This window comes from Lissotriton helveticus, chromosome 7 (assembly GCF_964261635.1).
Source record: "Lissotriton helveticus chromosome 7, aLisHel1.1, whole genome shotgun sequence".
Taxonomy (NCBI): domain Eukaryota; kingdom Metazoa; phylum Chordata; class Amphibia; order Caudata; family Salamandridae; genus Lissotriton; species Lissotriton helveticus.
Window position 1 is genome coordinate 1,429,006,621 of NC_136068.1, and position 22,240 is coordinate 1,429,028,860.

General features: G+C 41.6%; 1 protein-coding gene across 1 annotated transcript in view; it reads right to left on the bottom strand.

Annotated features, from left to right (window-relative positions):
* The window catches only part of GLP2R (glucagon like peptide 2 receptor), a 972,379-nt gene that overhangs the window by 43,093 nt on the left and 907,046 nt on the right, over positions 1-22,240 (bottom strand). The window contains exon 10 of the mRNA XM_078654772.1: positions 16,109-16,197. Within this exon, the coding sequence (XP_078510898.1) occupies positions 16,109-16,197 (89 nt within the window). The remainder of the gene's footprint in view (positions 1-16,108; positions 16,198-22,240) is intronic.

The following is a 22,240-nucleotide window of genomic DNA, read 5'->3' on the forward strand; positions in this document are numbered from 1 at the left end:
AACCTACTTACGTGTCAAACATCATGGCAGCTACAGTTCCCAGTTACAAGATCACAAGATTGGACAGAACCATCAAACTTGGAGGAGGAATCACAATTATCTATTTGGAATACATCCACTGCTTCCTCACCTCCCAAACACCTAGGAGCAGCTCTAACATCCAGCCTTCAAACACAGCATCTAGAGCAACACCAACCTAGTAACAGCTCACTCTGTTATCCCCAGAACAAGATCCAACTTCTGAATCACCATCTTAGACACCACTGCCCTTCTCATGCTCAACTCCACCTCCTTCATCCTCCTCGGACACCTTATCTTCCACTTGGAGGACCAAAGTGACCTTAACACCAACACCTCCAGGAAGACTTGCGCACACTCGTATTTATTTAATGAGTAAAGGGCCCCACCCACATCATTGAACACCTCAACGACTGTCTTCACTAATCTCTCTGATATCAGCTGGACAAGCCAACCCCTTTACCTGGAATGCCCACTACCTCATCCAGTTTGACCAACATCCAACCTATCAACAGGGAGCCACATGCACCAAGACCACCAGATGCAACTAGAGCACAATCTCTGAGGCAACCTGGTCCACAGACCTCCATACCTATTTCCTGGGGCACAAAGAAGGCAACCTCTCCTGATCCATCACCAACTTCAACAACCGGATCTCCTCCTGTGCGATACCATAACTCTGCTCAAAATCCCTCACCACTTCACAAACCAGACCACAAGCAATTTGGCACATGGCAACCTACAACTCACCAAACGTCATTGCAAACAGCTGGAGCTGTGATGGAAACACACCCATGATGACAAAACAGACAAGCTTACAACTCTGGGCCTGGGGCCAGAGGGCGGCGCAACCGGGCTGGGCCAGAATCAAAAGCAAAAATGCAGGGGCCTAAGGAAGGGCCAAGGGCCTAGTCTCCACCCCGGCCTGGTTCCGCAGCGAAGTGGCTTTTGTTTGTTGTTGTGTCAATTACAGCAGGAAGCTAGGTGGTGACTGGGCTGGCCTCTTGCTCTAGTCTAGGCTAGGCTCTTATTGATGACTCCTCGGAGCGGGTATCCCGGCCAGCAAGTCTCACCTGCTGGTTATTTAGCATAATGAAATTCCGGCATGTGTGCGCTCTATTAATAAACAAACTTCAACTCAAATAGGCGCACTGTAGTGTAGGGAGGAAGTCTAGCATGTGAGGAAGAGAGAAAGGATGTTCTTATGCATACCACGGGAGCCTGTGGGTACTCCATACCAGTAAACTGGTGCATGTGCACATGCACAGTCACTGTAGGTATAGGTCTGTATACATATCTATGTGCACAGTGTTTATGATAGTTACATTGTAAAATGGCTGAGTGGTGCTTTAATTAGAAGAGTGATGTAAAGAACTGGACTAGTGATTCACTTAAAGTCATATGTAGACAAAGCAATAACAGAGAAGCTCAAAGTTGTGTGGTCATGACCAGCAATAACAGAAAGGGCTTGAAAAAAGAGTCCCCGTAATAAACACTGTTAATTTGAAAAAAAATGTGCCCTCAAAGGGCAAGTCCTCTTTGACAATTGAGCTTTGCGTCCTAGTCATGTGTCACGGGGGGGTCGCGGGGCTTTAATTTTGTCCATACATCTACTAACGCATTATTTCTTGCTAAACTTAAAATTGCACAACAGACTTTCTTCTTCCGCCCCTGGTATTTCTCTGTTGGTTCTAAACCAAGACCTCCTACGCCATTAATATTAAAGTCCCCACAAAGAATCAAATGTGGAGCCCATGCTGCTAATTCTAAATCTAAAAAGTAAAATATCGCTAGGTCATCCTCAGTTGACTCTAACAAAAGAGAGGGACCCAATAAATCCAAAGGGGTAGGGTACCGGAAGACAAATTGTCAATAAAGTTTCCCCTTTGGGTGAACTTCTAAGCTAACCACAGTTAGACCATACACATACACATTCAATTCAGCACCACAATTTAGGAGTAGCTAATGATATACATAATACAGTCATACATCAAATGTACATTTTATTTTGGCATATTAAAAACATTATTTAAAAACAATCATAATAAATAAACAATAATACACATTGATACACAAAAGATATTGATCACATATAATGGGACAGTAACACAAGGAAAATGGTTCCAATTAACAAGGGGAATACACTAGTCCGAACACAAAACTGAATCACACTCCAAACTGTACGTTAGTTTCCATTTGGAGGAGTTCCTTTGTTCAATAACTTAACGTGTTTCCACCCAGCATAGCATCGGCGCGTTTCGGTATGGCAAATATTATTCAAAGCCAAAACCTTCCTCAGGATTAAAATAATAATATCCCACTTTAACAATGTATCTGGAATAAAAATACACAATATAAGATATACATGGTATGACTGATCTAAAAATAACATACATCATTTTACATAATTCTACTCCTACACACTTCACCAAATACACCTTACATTTCATCATATACAGCACTCTATGGGCCAGATGTAGGTAATTTTATTTTACCACTTCTTAAATACCGAATCATACCGATTTGGTATTTAAGAAGTGGTAAAATAGAGGGGGGGAGATGTAGGTATTTCAGAATCGGTAAATACCGAATCGTTAAGATTCGGTATTTACCGATTCTGTAAATACCGATTTGGTAATTCCCATTGATTCCTATGGGCATTGAAGCCCATAGGAATCAATGGGCATTACCGAATCGGTATTTACACATTCGGTAAATACCGATTTCAGCAAGGGTGCAGGGGGTGTCACTTTGACACCCTCTAGCACCTCAAATACAGGCATGTGTGCCATGTGGCACACAGACATGCCCTAAGGGCATGTCTGTGTGTCACATGGCACAGGTGTGCATGCACAGATGTGCATGCACACCTGAATTCGGTATTTTACCACCCAATTGGATTGGGTGGTAAAATACCGAATTCTGCAGGCCTGTAGCACTGTAAACAGTGCTACCTACATCTGGGTTTTACCGAATCGGTAAAATTACCGATTCTGTATTTTACAGATTCGGTAAATTTACCGTTTCGGTAAATTTACAGAATCTGTAAAATATTGGCCCCTACATCTCGAAAACCAATTACCGGTCGGTAACGGCCGAAATCGGCCGTTACCTACCGGTAATTGGCGACCTACATCTGGCCCTATGTTCATGAATCACCACTGGATGCTGGAATAACAGCATTCAAGTATGTAAAACATTATCACATAATAACACACAACAATGTTTAAGGGCAAGATGGTCTCGCTACTTATACAAGAAAAACTCTTGTGGCTAGTATGTCTCCAATTTAAATAGTCAAGAGAGGCCGTTTTTCTAAAAATCAGTCAGTAGCAAGACAATTAGTATATTATTAATGGTCTCATTCTTCGAGTGATATAAATACCAATGTATTTACCTTATTTGTGGTCAACAAGTGACCAGTATTGGTGGTTGTGCTATATCCAGCTACCAACCAGTTGTGCCTAAAAAGCCAATCCAAAAATATAGTTTATATTAGAACACTTTAGGCTTTACTCTCGCCTTGCTATTAATTTAATGATATCGGGCTGTTTTAAATCTTCGTATTTTACATATCAACCCAACAATCGGTTGTTTATACAGTTTGTTAGTGGCGGGGAACGGAGTTTGCTTTTAGAGTAATGCTCGTATACCCCCGCCCATTAGCCAGACCAGCCCATCTGTCCTTAAATAAACTTAAAAGGCAAAAGGCCTTTACGGTATAGTATTCACCTCAAAGCTACCTCAATGTGCGTGTAGACATACACTGCACTCAATCATCATCCAGGTCGTAATGACGCTTGTTTCTTCCAGGAAGGATCTGATCCTTTTGGTCCCGTTGCAGCTAGACCGCCTGCAGTCTGGAGAACTTAAAAACAGAGCATGGAGTCAGTGACCCCGGCCTCTTTGTTGTTTTAAGGGTCTAAAACCCCTAGTGATAGCACGTACCTGCTGATAATAATAAGTCCAAACTGCAAAGTGGGGTCCTAGGTCCTCGACACAGCGCGTTCTGGGATCTTGCCTGGACTGCAGGGTTTATATATCGAAATCTCGCGCCCTAATCATGCGTGATTTTTTCATTTGGGCAACATTACTTCCGAGTCACAGTGTCCCGTTAGCACTCATTTAAGTAATGAAAAAAAAAGACTTGAATTATTCGGGACAATCCCAAGAGTAATCAAACCACTATTGAAGTTGTTTAGAAAAGCATCCGTACGTCATTAAATACGGATGTTGCTGTTATTTAGTTCTTGCATATATTTCATTTAATCATATAGCGATTTCCCGTTTTTTATTTTAAATGATCGCATTGTTTCGTTCTCAATATTATGCCTCAAAAGGGTGCTCTGGCACCCCAAAAATAGGCATGTGCGCCATGTGGCACAGGCATGTCTGTCTGTCACACATGTCCATGCACACCTGAATTCGGTATTTTAACACCCAATTGGATTGGGTGGTAAAATACCGAATCTGAAAGGCCTGAGGCACTCAAAGATGTGCTACCTACATGTGCTTTTACAGAATCGGTATTTTTACCGAGTCTTTATTTACCGATTCGGTAATTTTAGAGAATCTGTAAATACAGATTCGGTAAAATACCGATTCTGTAAAGCATGCTCCTACAGTAGAAAACCCTAATACCGGTCGGAAACGGCCGAAATCGGCCGTTTCCGACCGGTATTAGGGCTCCTACATTGGGCCCATAGTGTGTTTATTGCAATGCCCCTGTGGTCTTGGCTATGTTGGTGAGACGGGCAGAGAAGCCAGGACTAGATTTCAGGAACACAGGTCGGCAATAAAAACCAGAAAGCTAACTGCGCCCCTAGTTGAACATTTCCTCGAGGTGGGCCATGGTGAAAATTATTTCACATGGTTTATCTTGGAGAAAATTGTAATTGGAAAAAGAGGGGGTAATATGCTGTCAAAACGCAAAGCACGCGAACAATGGTATATTTTGCCCCTCAATACTGTTAGAAAGGGTTTGAATTCCAAAGAAGAGTGGGAGCGTTTGATTAGACCTACTTGACAACCCTCCAATAAGAGATGTTACTTAGATTACTATGTATGAAATGGGTCTTACAGAGATTCAAAAGTCATTACTGACTCAATGTATAAAACAACAGTAGATTTGCTATGTAAGAATGGGAAAGACCGTTAAATGAGGAAGTAAGATCTTTCTATATAAAATAAATATTTTCAGTGTCAATAATGGATAAATGCACGATTTTTGTGATATTACTTAAATGTATCAACATCTGCTATTGTCATCATGTGAACATTATATTAATGTTTAAATGTTTGATGCGTTTTTGTTGTACAAGCATTGTTGAATATTGACATATATTGTGTTTTTCCTGTATTTAAAACTTTACTAGTATAACACATGGCTGTTAGTTACAGCCATATTCTTATTTCATTAGAGTCTGCCGTATGTTGAGCCGCCATCTTTGAAGGGCCCTTGATGTTCATGGTTAATGAGTGTAATCTCACCGCCGTTAAGAAAAATTCGGCTATTTAGCCCCTTTTAATATTATTTTGAGGCATAATATTGAGAACGAAACGATGCGATCATTTGAAATAAAAAACGGGAAATCGCTATATGATTAAATGAAATATATGCAAGAACTAAATAACAGCAACATCCGTATTTAATGACGTACGGATGCTTTTCTAAACAACTTCAATAGTGGTTTGATTACTCATGGGATTGTCCCGAATAATTCAAGTCTTTTTTTTCATTACTTAAATGAGTGCTAACGGGACACTGTGACCCGGAAGTAATGTTGCCCACATGAAAAAATCACGCACGATTAGCGCGCGAGATTTCGATATATAAACCCTGCAGTCCAGGCAAGATCCCAGAACGCGCTGTGTCGAGGACCTAGGACCCCACTTTGCCGTTTGGACGTATTATTATCAGCAGGTACGTGCTATCACTAGGGGTTTTAGACCCTTAAAACAACAAAGAGGCCGGTGTCACGGACTCCATGCTCTGTTTTTAATTTCTCCAGACTGCAGGCGGTCTAGCTGCAACGGGACCAAAAGGATCAGATCCTTCCCGGAAGAAACAAGCGTCATTACGACCTGGATGATGATTGAGTGCAGTGTATGTCTACACGCACATTGGGGTAGCTTTGAGGTGAATACAATACCGTAAAGGCCTTTTGCCTTTTAAGTTTATTTAAGGACAGATGGGCTGGTCTGGCTAATGGGCGGGGGTATACGAGCATTACTCTAAAAGCAAACTCTGTTCCCCCCCACTAACAAACTGAATAAACAACCGATTGTTGGGTTGATATGTAAAATACGAAGATTTAAAACAGCCCGATATCATTAAATTAATAGCAAGGCGAGAGTAAAGCCTAAAGTGTTCTAATATAAACTATATTTTTGGATTGGCTTTTTAGGCACTGGTTGGTAGCTGGATATAGCAGAACCACCAATGCTGGTCACTTGTTGACCACAAATAAGGTAAATACATTGGCATTTATATCACTCGAAGAATGAGACCATTAATAATATACTAATTGTCTTGCTACTGACTGATTTTTAGAAAAACGGCCTCTCTTGACTATTTAAATTGGAGACATACTAGCCACAAGAGTTTTTCTTGTATAAGTAGCGAGACCATCTTGCCCTTAAACATTGTTGTTGGTTATTATGTGATAATGTTCCACATACTTGAATACTGTTATTCCAGCATCTAGTGGTGATTTATGAACATAGAGTGCTGTATATGATGAAATGTAAGGTGTATTTGGTGAAGTGTGTAGGAGTAGAATTATGTAAAATGATGTATGTTATTTTTAGATTAGTCATACCATGTATATCCTATATTGTGTATTTTTATTCCAGATACATTGTTAAAGTGGGATATTATTATTTTAATCCTGAGGAAGGTTTTGGCTTTGAATAATATTTGCCATACCGAAACGCGTCGATGCTATGCTGGGTGGAAACACGCTAAGTTATTGAACAAAGGAACTCCTCCAAATGGAAACTAACGTACAGTTTGGAGTGTGATTCAGTTTTGTTTTCGGACTAGTGTATTCCCCTTGTTAATTGGAACCATTTTCCTTGTGTTACTGTCCCATTATATGTGATCAATATCTTTTGTGTATCAATGTGTATTATTGTTTATTTATTATGATTGTTTTTAATTAATGTTTTTAATATGCCAAAATAAATTGTACATTTGATGTATGACTGTATTATGTATATCATTTGCTACTCCTACATTGTGGTGCTGAATTGAATGTGTATGTGTATGGTCTAACTGTGGTTAGCTTAGAAGTTCACCCAAAGGGGAAACTTTATTGATAATTCATCCTCAGTTGATCCATAAATTGACCCCAAAGTGACCCAGACCTCATTTATCATACATTCTATTAAAACCCACCTTCCCCATTGATCCTCGAGCTTCTTCCTAACTAGGACATCATAGCCACCCCTCTAGTTTTAGCCCCCTGTTCGAATAAGAACCCTTTGGTTTCTTCAATGTGTGTCTCCTGTTAACATATAAAGTCTGCACGCAAAGCTCTCAATACTGCTGATACTCGTTGCCTCTTAAGTCGATCATTCAAGCCACACAAGTTAAGTGTAATTATTCTTGTACACATTAAAATACATCTAGTGAGGAGAAGGCGATATATGTGGCCCAGGGATGTCTGCGGAAGTGGGTGGCGATACGGTCTAACTGGAATGATTACCGGGAAAGTATATGTGAACCACCATTTATTTGCCCATAATGACGAGCTGACTGCCCTAAGATCACAGAAACAATAGCATTATTCCTATATTAAACTATGAGTTGGCTGAACTGTAAATCCTGTAACCCTCATGTGAAATTTTGTCTTAACTGTATGCCTTGTGTGTGACAACCAATGTTTGTTCTGATTATTGCAAATAAAAAGATTTAAAAAAAAAATACATCTAGAGGCTGTCCTAACCATTCATCCAGCCCATCAATGAACACATTTTTGCTATTATCTTCAAACCCTCCAGAGTCCAGCCCTGCTATCCTTTTATTTTGTGCATTCCAACATGTGCCATGTCTAAGGCCCCAGAAGTGCCCAACTGTGTGGAAGGCGCAGTTTCAAAGGATAAAAAATTAATTCCAAGATGGCCATTGCTTTATGGCTTGCATTGAGCTTCCATTTTAGTTCTCGTGTTAACTTAGCCTTATTTTCTGATGTTGCTTTGAACCCATTTTTTTAATCAAAAGATTACCCTTGCACACACATATTCTTGATAGGCATTGATACCCTGTAGTCTGCACATTTTGTTCTTGGGTCGCACAAATTCAGAACATGAGGCAGTGTTTTATTTCCTGTGCCAGCAAAGAGATAACTCTTCTGCTTCAGTCTAATTAAAGCGTTGTCCTACACCTTTGACACAGTTTGGTTAACATGCTGTTTTATTATTTAAACAATGTCCATGTTGAAGTTGGACAGAGGTGCACTTCTGCCAGAGTAATCACAGAACGCTGCTGAAAGATGCAGTTCCGCTGTCCTCAACCTTCATCCTGCGAAGGCCGATAGCTGCACACTTGGAGGTGCATCTATTGTAGTAATGTTATAAACAATTTCCATGGTTGAATCGTTTGAACTTTTCACTGTTCTAATAATGCTTGTAACAATAATGTGTCTCTGCTGAAAGAGCTTCACTGGCTCCCAGTGAAAAAGAGGTATTTTTAAAGATTTGCTGCTTCACCTTCAAAGCTACTAATGGAATACGTCCTGAATACCTCCAAAACAAACGCTGTAAGCAGACCTCTTGCCGCAACATAAGGTCGAATGGAAAGGCTCTGCTGATGACTCCACGTATTTGGCGGACACGTATAGGGGGCCAAGCCTTTTCTTATATTGCCCCCAAATATTGGAATTCGCCTGCCAGAAGCCTTGCATAAGTCTACATCTTACCTTGTTTTTAGGAAACTATTGAAGGGTTTCTTATTCTAATAGTGTCTATGGCTCTGGTATCTTATCTTTCTCTCTTTCAGGTTTCTGTCTAGTTAGCGCTGAGATGCCCCTGGGTGAGTCATGCTCGTTACAAGAGAGCGTTAACATAACATCATTCTTACAATCACAGTTCATGTTTTGTTTGCAAAGATAAAAGCTTTTCAATAAATGTTTGAAAATACAATATTGTATCTTTGCTTTGTGAGACTGTGAGCATGCAAAAGTGGCAAACAAAAGATTTAGATCTGTTTCCTTGATTTCCTTTGGAATCTGAGTCATGTTTTAGGTAACTAACAACATCTATAACTCTGGAGGTTTAGGAGTCTGGATGTGGGGTAGTCCCTTGGAAAGAAGGGGCTTGCTTTGTGAGTAAAGGAGATGGTGATGGGCCCCGCAGGGAAGTGCTGACTCTGCCTCCAGCCTCAACAAGTGTGAAAGTTGACATGGTGGAGAGGGAGCAGCCCGGTCCCGCTCAGCTCGGGGGCATTTGCTTTGGTTATCAGCAGATCGGCAGATGACAGATAACTGAGGAAAAGGGTCTGTTGAAATACCCTTATCTGAGGCAGCTCTCTTTGTGGCTGGAAGGGGCTGGTAATTCGCACGGAACTACGATGGCTATGAACACTGCCTCCCAAGTAGGGAGGCCGATATTGAAGTTCTTGGGTGGTGGCATAGCAGCTAGCCTACTGCAGGCATACAGCAAAAAGACTTTAGCCATCGGGGAAGAGTCTTCCTATGCAGATATATTGATGGTGGCAGTGATCTCTGCATCAGCAATGGCCAATCCGAAGCATTGTAACAGTGTGTGGGCTAGAGGCCCCTGAAGTGCAACTTTGTAGCAACCAGACATGTTTGGACAAGGATAGCCAGATTGAAGATAACGCTGCCTCAAAGTTTTGTCCAACAACAGAAATCTCTGCACTAGTGGGAGTTTCAGAGGAAATTGAACAGCATGAAGATGTGAGTACCTCTGCGATAATAGCACCATCGTCAGAGGGGGCTGTGAGGAAGTGGAGGTAGTTGAGGCCATAACCAATTCACCTGCCCTGTTGATACTCACTGTAAATAACACAGTGAGTGATATTCCTCTCCCTTCTGTCGTAGCCTTCTCATTACAGACAACTAGCTCTATAGTAGAAGAGGAGGGGGAGTATGGTGCAGGAACAAGCCAGGGGGAAAAGGCTGATCAGACACTTTCAGCTAAGCAATGGACAGGCTCCAATACGGGCAATATCACAAAAGAAGGATGGAGCTGCTAAAAGGGTTGCGGTACAGCAGGAACAAACCCGCATGAATGAACAATTCAACTTTAGTAGTGGTTATAAAGGCAGTCCCTTACGAGATTGGGTGATGTCCAAACGGGAGGTCAAGGCAATTGTGACATGTTTATCTATAGCCAACCAAGGGGTCCAAATACCTGATAAATTAGTGAAACAACAAAATGCAGTCTTAACGGCTAGGTCTGCACCACATATCAGCCCCTCCAGTGACATATGTTATGATCTCAGTGGTAGCTCCTCTACTGGCCCTATCACTGGGGCACTAGAGGATGCTATAGATGGTAATGATGTTGATAAAACTCAGGAACCATATCTTAGGGTGATTCTACAGTTTTTACAGACCCAGTGAGCAGAGGCACAGTGGCACTACGCACAGGTGAGGGTGAATAATGTGGCAATTCAGCAATCAATAGCTGAGGTCACCGGTAAAGCAGCAGCTTTATCTAAGGAGGTAGATGAAGTATAACAGCAAGTTTCTGATGTGGAAGAAGTTGGATCAGCAACAGCTAAATCTACTGAGCAGAAAGACTGATGGCTGACTTCACTACAGTTCAAGGTACAAGTTTGGAAAACCATCAACGAAGGAATAACCTGCATGTGTTTGGCATCCTGGAAGGGAAGGAAGGGGATGATCCCCGGCGGTATATGGTGCAGCTGATGGGAAAAGCCTTCTCAGCCATAAGGACTGGGACATGGACTCACAAGTGCAACGTTCTCATATACTACTTATAAATTGGGACAATAAGAGGGCCTCCGTCCCTTCTTGCTCTGCTTTCCCACATCCTATGTTGGTGTATATAAGTATTTTCCTATTGAGGCAAGCAATATCCATGAAATCCCAGCCAGCATTTAAGGTGGCTCGTGATGGCATGTCAATATTTGTACGATCAGACCTCTGAAAACCCACAACGGACAGGCGATGGAAACTGAGTCAAATGATCAATCCCCTAAAAACAGTTGTGGATTTGCAGGAGGCAGCTAGGCTCAAAGTCATAAATAGGCAGATATCAATGTGTATTGATAATGCTAAAATGGTTCTACACAATATCAAAGGGATATCTGAATAGTTTAGTATCTTATGATATGGTTATCTTAGACTTTGTTAAACATGGCAATAATTGAATAATAAAATTGCTGACCCATAATTGGCTAGGCAAGAGCTGGTTCCCCCACCCTTTTTTTCTTACTTTCATCTCTGCCGTTACAAATAAAGATTGATCAAACGCTCGGGTGGGGTGGGGAGGGGTTGACTCCCTCAGGGGGGTGTGACTTCCACCCACAGCCCAAGAAGCGGGAGGGTCTCCACACACAGGGTGGGAGGGGCCAGAAGGGGAGGAGTGCATGTGCAAAGAATACTGATACAAAATAGCTTTTGGTGTGTTGGGGAGCTTTTAGGGGAGATGGAGGAAAAACAGTCAGACAAATCGGGAAAAACAAACACACGTAATAGAGCCACAGAGTATGTGGATGTAAGGGCAGGTTTATAATATGCGCAGTCTTTGTTTCAAATATTCATGATCCCGAGATGCTGAATGGGCTTAGTTTGGAATTATTGGATTGGTCGGGGAAGTTGTATTAATAGGAGATTTTAATTGTGTGATGAATTACGCAAGAGATACAACTAATCACAAGGCTTCTCCACAAATAGGAAAGATGAGGGCCTCTATTATTGAATTTGCTTGTTTGAATGGGCTTACAGATGCCTGGCAGGCTCTATTTCTGATAGTATCAGGCTATACGTGTTTTCCATCCACCCACAAGACCTATTCCTGGATGAATATGATATATGTTAGATGGGGGTTTGGGGATATAGAGATGGAGATCTGGCCAAAAGCGTAATCAGATCACAATCCTATTATTTTTGTTATTAATCTAGCAGGCGTAGGTGACCCCCAGTGCCAGTTCTCATTTCCAATGTGCTATGCAAACAAATGCTGGACAAAATGTTGAGTAAATCATACATTGACCCCAGTCAAGAGATCTGGGTTAAATCCACCTTTCTTTTGCTCACCATGCCACCCCAGTTTAGACCCAGCCATATGCAAATCAGTCTTGACCCTGTGCCTCATGGGAACAGTCCAGACCGAACTGCCAAGCCAGGTCTTTCCTGGACTGGAAACAAGCATCCTGGGACCGGTTTCTGGGTATTACCCTTCATCAGCCAGGCTAGCTTGAATCCAGTGGCACAGTGCACAAGGGACCCACGTCTGGGCATACCCATCCCACTTAGGGTGAAAAGTGCTACGCAAACAAATGATGGACGGAATGTTGAATACATCATACATTAACCCCCAGTCAAGACATGTTTTGGACCAGATGTACAAACATTAGGAATAACTGTTTCATAATTGCAATTCTCTCCAAATCGCAATTAGGAAATCAATATTTCTAAATTATGAAACTCTTTTGAGTTTCATTTGTGATTTCTAGTGGGTTGCAAATAGACCTATCTCATGCATATTAATGAGTTAAGTTGCAATTTGCAACCCATTAGTAATTACCCTCATCACAGGGATGGTGGCCTGCCGAGGTCAGCAGACCACCATGTCTGTGGTTGCTTTTAATTAAGCAATCTTTTTTTTTCTAAATGCAGTCTGTTTTCCTTAAAGAGTGTTGAGAAATAAAAATGAAACTAAGCAGTTTCATTTTTTAAGAGCAGGCAGTGGTAAAATATATTTGTTAACTTTCTCAAAGGGAAAGGGGTCTTTGCGAATAAGTCACCACCAGTTTTAAACTGGTGGCAAAGTATTACTGTTTTGCGACCAGAATTTGGTTGCAGAACTTTAATACATAACATTCTGCTTTGGTGTTTGGAAGGGACACCCCTTCTAAATACTGAATTTGGTAGAAAACAAAAATTGCAATTCAGTAAGACTTTATTGAATCTCAATTTGCCTTTTGTAAATTGCAAAAAGCTTTTTTGTGGTCACATTCTGCAAATCGGGCTGTTTGCAACCACAAAAAAGCGTTGCACATCTGGCCGTTATCCATGTCACTGTAAACAATGAGCCTGGCTCCATACTGGTGCCTAGGCTCTGGTGAACGCTCCCCATCACAAGACTTTCCATAAGGGCATGAACATCATACTATGCATCTGCATGTTGAAAGAACATTCTAGAGAGGAAGAAACTCACTGAGCTACAACAGAACAAAGCTCTCAGATGCAAATAAGACAGAAAGCTACCATGGAAATGACATACATGTGCATTAGGTGCAGCATATCTACCAAAGATGGAAGGGGTACATTGCGGGCAGTGCTGTCTTTATTCTGACTTTATACATGGGGTCCATGTTAATGTTGAAGGCCATCATTGGTGCCTCATAAGAGGAGGCAGCAGGTGACATCCTACTGGGTGATCATTGCAAATAAGCAAATTATAGTTTCGTTTTTTAAACATTGCATACGTTTCAAACATTTCTTTCATGGCATACCTCTGACAAAATAAATTACTGGAGATTCAGGTCTTGGAGGCTGATGGTTTTGTGGGCAAACTTGAACCCGGGAAAGACTGAGCCAATTTGATGTGATTAACTGGCCAAACTCCCTTTTATCTTCTCTACTGCTTGACTGAGCTGAAGAGCATGGTATCAGCCTTTTCCCAGCAGCCAGATCAAAAGGGGAGCCACACTCTGTGTCTGCCTGAAAACAGGAGTACTAACTCAGAGAATGCACTCATATCCACCCCTTCCTGAGCTTTGTTCATCCTGCTGTATGCACTCAATGATACTGAAATCTGCATGAGGAGAAGTACAATGGATGGACAGCACACTGTCAGAGACCCTGCTAAGCAGCCCATTCTGGAAAGCCAGGAAGTTGTGGGCATAAGCACTGGCAACTTAGGTGGCCATTTCATGTGATCTAAAATAAGACAAAAATGTAAATATCAGTAAGATACCATGGGATGAGCCTGAGATAGAAGGACATTTCAAGTGGGCCAATGCAGAAGTATTTCAACCAAACAAGCCAATGTCTGAAAAGGACTGCCCAAACTCCTCTTGGCGTGTGTGGTAACGAAGGAATGAAGACTCAGTCTCACGGTCAGTTTGTAGATTTATTTGTAATAAGCTGGAACATCAGAGCAGGGCGACTGTAGTCACAGAGGAAGACTGGCAACTGACACTTATGGAACAATTAGCACAGAACACATTGACAGGAGCATTCTTAAAGAATAACATTCTAAAACAAACCCAAGACACTACATGGGTCTTTCTTTATATAAAAAACAAATGAAAGGTCAGTTTGTAGATTTATTTGTAATAAGCTGGACCATCAGAGCGGGGCGACTGTAGTCACAAAGGAAGACTGGCAACTGACACTTATGGAACAATTAGCACAGCACACATTGACAGGAGCATTCTTAAAGAATAACATTCTAAAACAAACCCAAGACACTACACGTGTTAGTTGTTGTGTATTGTTTTCGTTTGTGTATTTGCTGTGCGGATTTTTGGTGACGTGAGGTGTGTCAGATAGATAAAGTTATGTGTAACAAGACTTAAAACAGCACCTTTTTTAGGAGCTTGCTGTAATCGACTAGGTTGGACTCGGCTCGCAAATTATATGGCAGCGAGTTTCAAAGCTTTTCAGTTGCTATGAGAAAGGAGTGATTAAGTATTCATACCTCCACATGTATACCCACATATGTATACTTATCTTCATGATACTGTGGCGTGCAATATTCCGGAAATAAGATTTATGTAGGACAATAATTAAACTTAATATTCTAGTAGTACCTGAGGCTCAGAGAGAGATATTTCCGTCTAAAGATGCTCTACACCAAACTCATAACAATTCATTGACATCATGGTGTAGTAATTATAACTTCCGTACCTGCCGTGCACAGCTTATGACATCACATATTATATCAATCATGACATGTTCAATTACATCATTGATGATAGAGGTAGTAATGTTCAACAAGGACATTAGTGCAAAACTACTGTGAGCAAAACATTAGGGCACAATTGCTGAGTTTAATTTTATTGTGGTGGTGATTAGGCCTGGGTGATTTAATTACAATACAGCAATCAGAGTAATTTCTGTAATTTTGTGTTACTCTTGTGATGTAAAATTAATGAAAACTGTGTGAATACACCCGCTCATGGAATTTGGGGCCAAAAAACAAGTGGAAGAGCACAGTAACAGAGTGTGAGCAGCTGCTGACTGCTGCCGTTTTGTTGGATTCAGCTCTATTTTCTTAACACTAAATGCATCCCCGTGTTCATTGTGGGGCTGAGGGTGCATTTTACACAAATTTTAGTTGTGGTGTTATGTTGTTTTGTGTATGTCATTTTTACATGTTTAGTTGTTTACTTTAGATAGGTCATCAAACGCTGCTATATTTCCAGCTAGAAGCAGTCCATGCTTCGAATGTTCCTGTGACAAGCAACCATTTACCACTTTTTAATGTGGTCAAATAGCACTACCAAATTCATCAACCTCTTAAACACCAGTCATCTCAAAAATGTGGGCGACTCGATTGCTCTCTTTATGTGAAAGGGCCATTTGCTCTTTAACTTTTTATCTAAAAACTCTTGTCTATAGGAAAAATCCAAATATCCCTTAAAGGGTATGCCACATAAAACATCATTGGCTTAAACCCAAGCCATATTACACAGCTGTCCACTCAGTTATGTGAAGCTCAGTAATACTTGCTAAATGTAGGACTCATGAATATAAGACAATAGTACTGTTACACACGGAAAAAAGAATATTAAAATATGTGAATGGAAGTGGAAACTGAAAGGGAGTTAAATATATGTTCAGAGAAATAGGAAGAAAGTAAGTGCGTTTTGGGACTTCAAAACATAGAAGGGAGTAGAATTGGTAAGGAGACAGTCTTTACATACCTGCATTTGTAATCATTAAATCTCATTTTCCTGGCTTTCAGTTTTGAAACCAGTAGCCAAATAATTCTTACGAAAATGTAGAAATTCACCTTAAAATATGAAATGAAACAATCAAACAATAGATGATAAAATGGTACCTCTCAAATATTCATAAAAATATATGACTTGATATGTCTATGAAAATGTGTATTTTGTAAAATGTAATATTTTTTTAAAATATTTTTTTATTCATCATCATAAAGAACATATTTTATACAATATACATACATTTAAACATTAAGCATACTTTTTGAACATCATACGGAAAATCACATTCATAAACATTAAAACTAAATAATATACTTAGATATGTGGAGTGATAAGATATATATACAATAAACAAAGTAGAAAACCTTAGAGTAACATAATGTGTACAAATATACTTTTTAGGAGGGCATATTACTACATTTGTAAAATGTAATATTAACAGCAAGAATGTTTTGTTAAGGAAGACTGCAAAACAGGAGGATATTCATTGAAGAGAACAACATCTGATTAATGGAAATGCTAGTAACGATACGTACTCTGGGTTCCGGAAAATACAGAGAGGCAATAATCACATGATAATCATAAACAGGAACACACAGCATCCCCGGCACGTTATGAGGTGTTGTTGCTTATCAGTGAGGTGCTGCTTGAAAAAGTAAAGCATTGAAAGTTATGGAACCCACATCTTTACATGTAGCCCAAATATCACTTCTCATGTCTTCACATTCCTCAAACCCACTGACTCCCCTTCATGTTTGTTAAACAGCATGTCAGACTTTACAGGCCTCGTTTATATGCTTTCTCAGGAATCCAGAGACAGCCACTGTTCCATTCTAGATTACAAAATTTTGCATGGTAAGTGATGGGGACGTGGCAAGCTTTTAATCAAAAATTATTTTAACTTGTTCTCAAAGATGAACAGACTGTTTTGATATAATTTATCCTCCAAGCTCGCTTTAAAAAACACCGATGAATCATTATTTTTATGACAACTTGTAGATGTGTTTTATAACGTTCACAGGAGGCTCTTTTATGGTGGCACTTATGGATCAGGCAAATGATTTTAACAGACGTTTATGGTTGCTTTTATGGGAAAGGCTGTCAAGAATAAATACACTATTGGACGTTCTTAAAGCAATTAGGTTGGCAAATATGTGTCTGTGAGAAGTTGCCTCTTTTTATATGATCACCCCATTTTTTGTGGACTGAAGCCAGTGTTTTTTTGACTCTGTGTACTGGAAAACTGTTTATAAGGCTCCAGATTATGTTCTAAGATTCCTAAATGAGGTTGAAATTTGCTGATTCTTAATTGGCATATTTAACTTTTTTATAAGGCATTGTATAGACATATGCTGCTTCCTATTTGGCATGTTTACATTTCTTATAAGCCCATTGTATATGGTGCCCAAAATACACCTATGGCATGGAAAGTAACATGTTCCCTATGGACAGCAGCATTACTGTGTTACCAGGCAAACATGATGCTGGACTGTTCCCATTGGGTGCAGGGTCAAGACTGGGCGGGTATGTCCAGACGTGGTCCCGTGCTCTCCATGCCACTGGAGTCAGGCTATCCTGGCTGATGAGGGATGAAAGCCTGAAACCGGTCCTAGGATTCTTGTTTCCAGTCCAGGGAGGACCTGGCCTGGACTGTTCCTCTCAAGACTCATTTGCATATGGCTGGATCCAAACTGGAATGGCTTTGTGAGCACAAAAACGATGGATTTATGCCCAGAATTCTGTACTGGGGTGAATGTATGATATTGTTCGGCATTCTGCCCATCAATTGTTCTATTTGCATTTGTCACCCCGAGTGGGACGGGTATGCCCAGACGTGGGTCCCGTGCTCTCCATGCCACTGGAGTCAAGCTATCCTGGCAGAAGAGGGCTGAAAGCGTGAAACCAGTCTTAGGATGCTTGTTTCCAGTCCAGGCAGGACCTGGCCTGGTAGTTCGGGCTGGACTGTTCTCTTTTTTTTTTGTTTCAGCACAGCAGAAAACAAATTACCATACACTATATACATTACTTCTGCTCATTTACCCGTCTCAGCGTACATTATTTCAGCATGCCAAATAATAGGAAAGGCTCGATACAGAAAACAAGGAGCAAAAAGAATAAAGGAATGTGAAAGAGATACATAAGTAAAAAGAACAATATTACACCTAAGTTGTATTTTTAAGACCCTCTTTCCACTGCTCAATAGGGCTCCAAATTCTCCTCCCAAGTAGTTTGCCCTTTTTTCCTTTTCTTACATAAATTCCCATCTCTAGGTTAAAGGCAGCAAGCAGCCTGGCTAACCACTTATGTAGCATGGGGGACACTTTGTCTAGCCATGCCTTAGCAATGCACATTCGCAGCACAGACATAGCCATGAATAAAAATTCCTCATGGGGCCACTCAGAGCCTTCATTAACCCCAAGAATGATCAGATCTGATGAGAGGGTAATTATTATCCCCACGGACCTGGCAAGAAACAGCTCTATTGCTCTATGAAGTGTGTACAACTGCGGACAAGTAGCAAAAATTTGAATTATGTCTGCCTCCGTGGAGTCACAACGGGGGCAGGTAGTACCTGAGGTACCACCCCCACTGAGCTATCCTTGCAGGTGTATGATACAGAGAATATATTGTCTTGTAATGCTGGGCCTGCAATGTGGCTGTCCAAAGTATTGTCCGTCCCAGATCAAGTGAATCCTAAAAGTAATCCTGTTTAGTACCTAGTTTCTTTGCCCGCTTTAGGCCATATTTCCCTAGATCATCGGGCTTAACTGCAACGAGTTCTGCATAAAATCTGCGGATAGTACAATCTCCCCCGCTTTCAATAATATCCAAGATTTTATTGCTGCTGAACCCTACTGGCCCTCCGTGTTTATTGGAGATAAAACTCCGTACCTGCAAATATTAAAAAAAACTCCTCCTGTCAATACCATAAATGGCCTGCAGTTCCGCGAACTGTACTAGTCCGCAAGGACCCATTAAGTCACCTAATTTCTGAATTCCATGTTCCTCCCAACCCACCTTCGCTGAATCCCTAAATATCTCCCCTGGAAGGGATACGTTCTTCAACATACGAGTATATCTGTTAAATCTACCGAGGCCAAACTTTACTGAAAAGGCTGTCCATATCTTATAAGCTGCCTGTATTGTCTTAAATCTTGTTCTTTTATAATAGTTGAAGTCTGTGCAATTGAGAAAACTATTTCCTGCTTCTGCCCTCAGCACCGAGGCATAAACATTAGTGAATCTAGATCTACCTTCTGAATCCCTTTCTGCCCCGCCCAGTAGCCCCTGCATATACTGAAGTGCCGCTGCCCAGTAATACATTTTAAAATCAGGGGCGCCCCACCCACCTCTGTCCCTGGGAAGAGTAATATATCAATATGCCCTCCGTGTTTTACCGTGAGCCCATACGAATCTATTCAGGATATGTTCTAGTGCCCGAAACCATTTGGCCTCGAAGAAGAGTGGAATCGCCCTGAACAAGTAAAGACATTTTGGCAGGATGATCATCTTGATCACATTTGTGCGGCCCACTAGGGACACTAGGCCCACTAGGGACAACTGAAGATTGTGTATTAGATCCTCTTTCACTGTGTTGATCAGTGGCTCAATATTCCGACCAACTGAATTGCTCAGATCCGCTGACATCCTGATCCCTAGATAAACCGCTGAGCTAACCACCGTCTCGTCCTCGCAGACCGTGATATTGTTTTTAATTACCTGGGTTTTAGCACTGTTGAGCGTATACCCTGAACCTTGCCCGAATGCCCAGGCTTCTGATTCTACCTCTTCAATTGCAGTGACTGGTGCTGATGTGACAATCGCGATGTCATCTGCGTGAGCAAAAGTTTTAAACTCCTGCCCATACGTAACTAAAGGGACAATCCTGATGTTACATTCCAGTCTGCGTAGCAGTGGATCCATATACAGAGCAAATAGGAGAGGTGAGGATGGGCACCCTTGCCTAGTTCCTATCTTGATCTGAAGCGGGGCAGTGTATCCTTTGTTGATTCTCAGTCTGGCAGAGGGGTCCCTATAAAGGGCCTGTATGGCCCTTATAAAGCCTTCCCCTATACCACTCCACCTCATGGCCATCCAAAGGTAGTCCCAGGAGACCCTATCAAATGCCTTCTCTGCGTCAAGCAGCAAGACGGCCATAGGGTCTCCCGAGACTTCCGCAGCATCAAAGAGGGTGAACATTTGCCTAATATGCTGTGTGGTTCCCATTCCCGGTTTGAAACCATGCTGTGTGGGACAAACCATGCCCTCGATCATCCTGCCTAACCTCATAGCAAGAATTTTAGAAAAAATCTTCGCATCAGCGTTCATAAGTGTTATGGGCCTATAGGATCCCGGTTCAGATGGTGGTTTACCTTTTTTCAGGATTACGACTATATCGGCCCCCGCCCAGGAGCTTGGTATGGAGACCACTTGTTGCGCTTGTATCATTGTAGCCTGCATATCCCTACTTAACACACCTTGAAAAACTTTATAAAACTCAGCCGGTATCTGATCCGGACCTACCGCCTTGCCCGAGGGGAGATTTTTTAATGCAGTAACCATCTCATCTAGATCTATGGGGAGATCCAAAGCTACCTTCTCCTCCACCGGGAGGACCGGATGTGGAATGACCTTCAGGTATTCCTGAATAGGTGCAACTTTGCTTATCTGATCATGATTATACAATGCCGCATAGAAGAGTCTAGAAACCTCCCATATTGCCCCAGAGTCTGTAACTACATCTCCTCTATCATCCAGAATCTCTTTTATTTCGCCTGCCACCATTTTCTGCCTTGTACGCACTGCCAGAATGTGCCCTACTCTCTCACTTAATTCGTAGCACTTCTCTTTTTTAACCAAAAAGCTGGCTGCCGCTTTGCTCGCGATCCTCTCAATTGCCTCAGCTTTTCCAGCTGAAATTTTAAGAAGGATTTGCTCCAGGGGCGCCTTCTGCTGTATAGCTACAATCAGCTCCTCTTCTGCCTCTGACAGCATTTTGATTAGCGTTCCCGCTCGTTTCCTTTCCTGCTTGATTTTATATAACGTGTAACTCAAAGTCTCTGCTCTCACCCTTGCTTTAAAAGCATCCCAGGCAATACCGGAGGAGGGGCTTCCTCTATTAATCTGCCAGTATATTCGAATCCACTCCTTCATATGGTTAACATATTCCTCATCTCTTAATAGCGCCCTCTCAAAGGTCCAGTTGTTCTCCCTGCTAGCGGTCCTCCCTAGCTTAAAAGTGATTATTAGGGGGTTATGATCAGAAATTATTCGTGGTTGTATTTCTATCTGGGTTCTTGAAACTAGGGAATTAGATACTAAGAAATAATCCAATCAAGATCCTGTGTGGCACTGAGTAAAATGTACTACCAGTGCCTACCAAATTAAACAGAGCCCAGAGGTCTGTAAGTGAGTTATGATTTGCCAAGTTAACTATTGCACGGCATGTCTTTTTCTTGCGGCCAGTGTATATCTCCCCCGCCTCAATACCCAGACCAGTCAGGCAATTTATGCTAAAATCCCCACAGCAAATGATAGGTTCTGGCCATAGGGGCAATTCCAAATCCAAAAACTCAAAAATTTCTGGGTCATCTTCAGTAGACCCGTATATTGATACTAATGTGAATGTCTCCCCCTTAGTAATGCATTCAATTAGGACCCACCTCCCCCACTGATCCTCCTTCTTTCTTTTGATTGTTGTATCCCCTCCTCTAGCAAGTACAGCCACTCCACGAGTTTTTGACCCTTGCTTAGTATATGCCAAGACTGAGAATCCCAGCTGCTCCAAGAGGTAGCTTTTCGTCCCTTCTACGTGTGTCTCCTGTAGACAAGCAAGATCTAAGTGCATTGATTTAAGGAGTGCTGCCACCCGGTGCCTTTTAGTTCTATAATTTAGACCACAAACGATTACTGATGCAATCCGGATACTCATTAGAATATGTCATATTGCTGTCCTGCCTTTCCCAACCGTGCCATAAATGAACTAAAAACGTGAGCTGTGCTCTGCTGAGTGTGCTGTGTGTGCTGTATGTTCCCCCCTTAAGCCCCCTCCCTCCCCCAACCACCCACCCCTCCAGCCCCTTCTGGCATCCCTCCCTCCAGAGC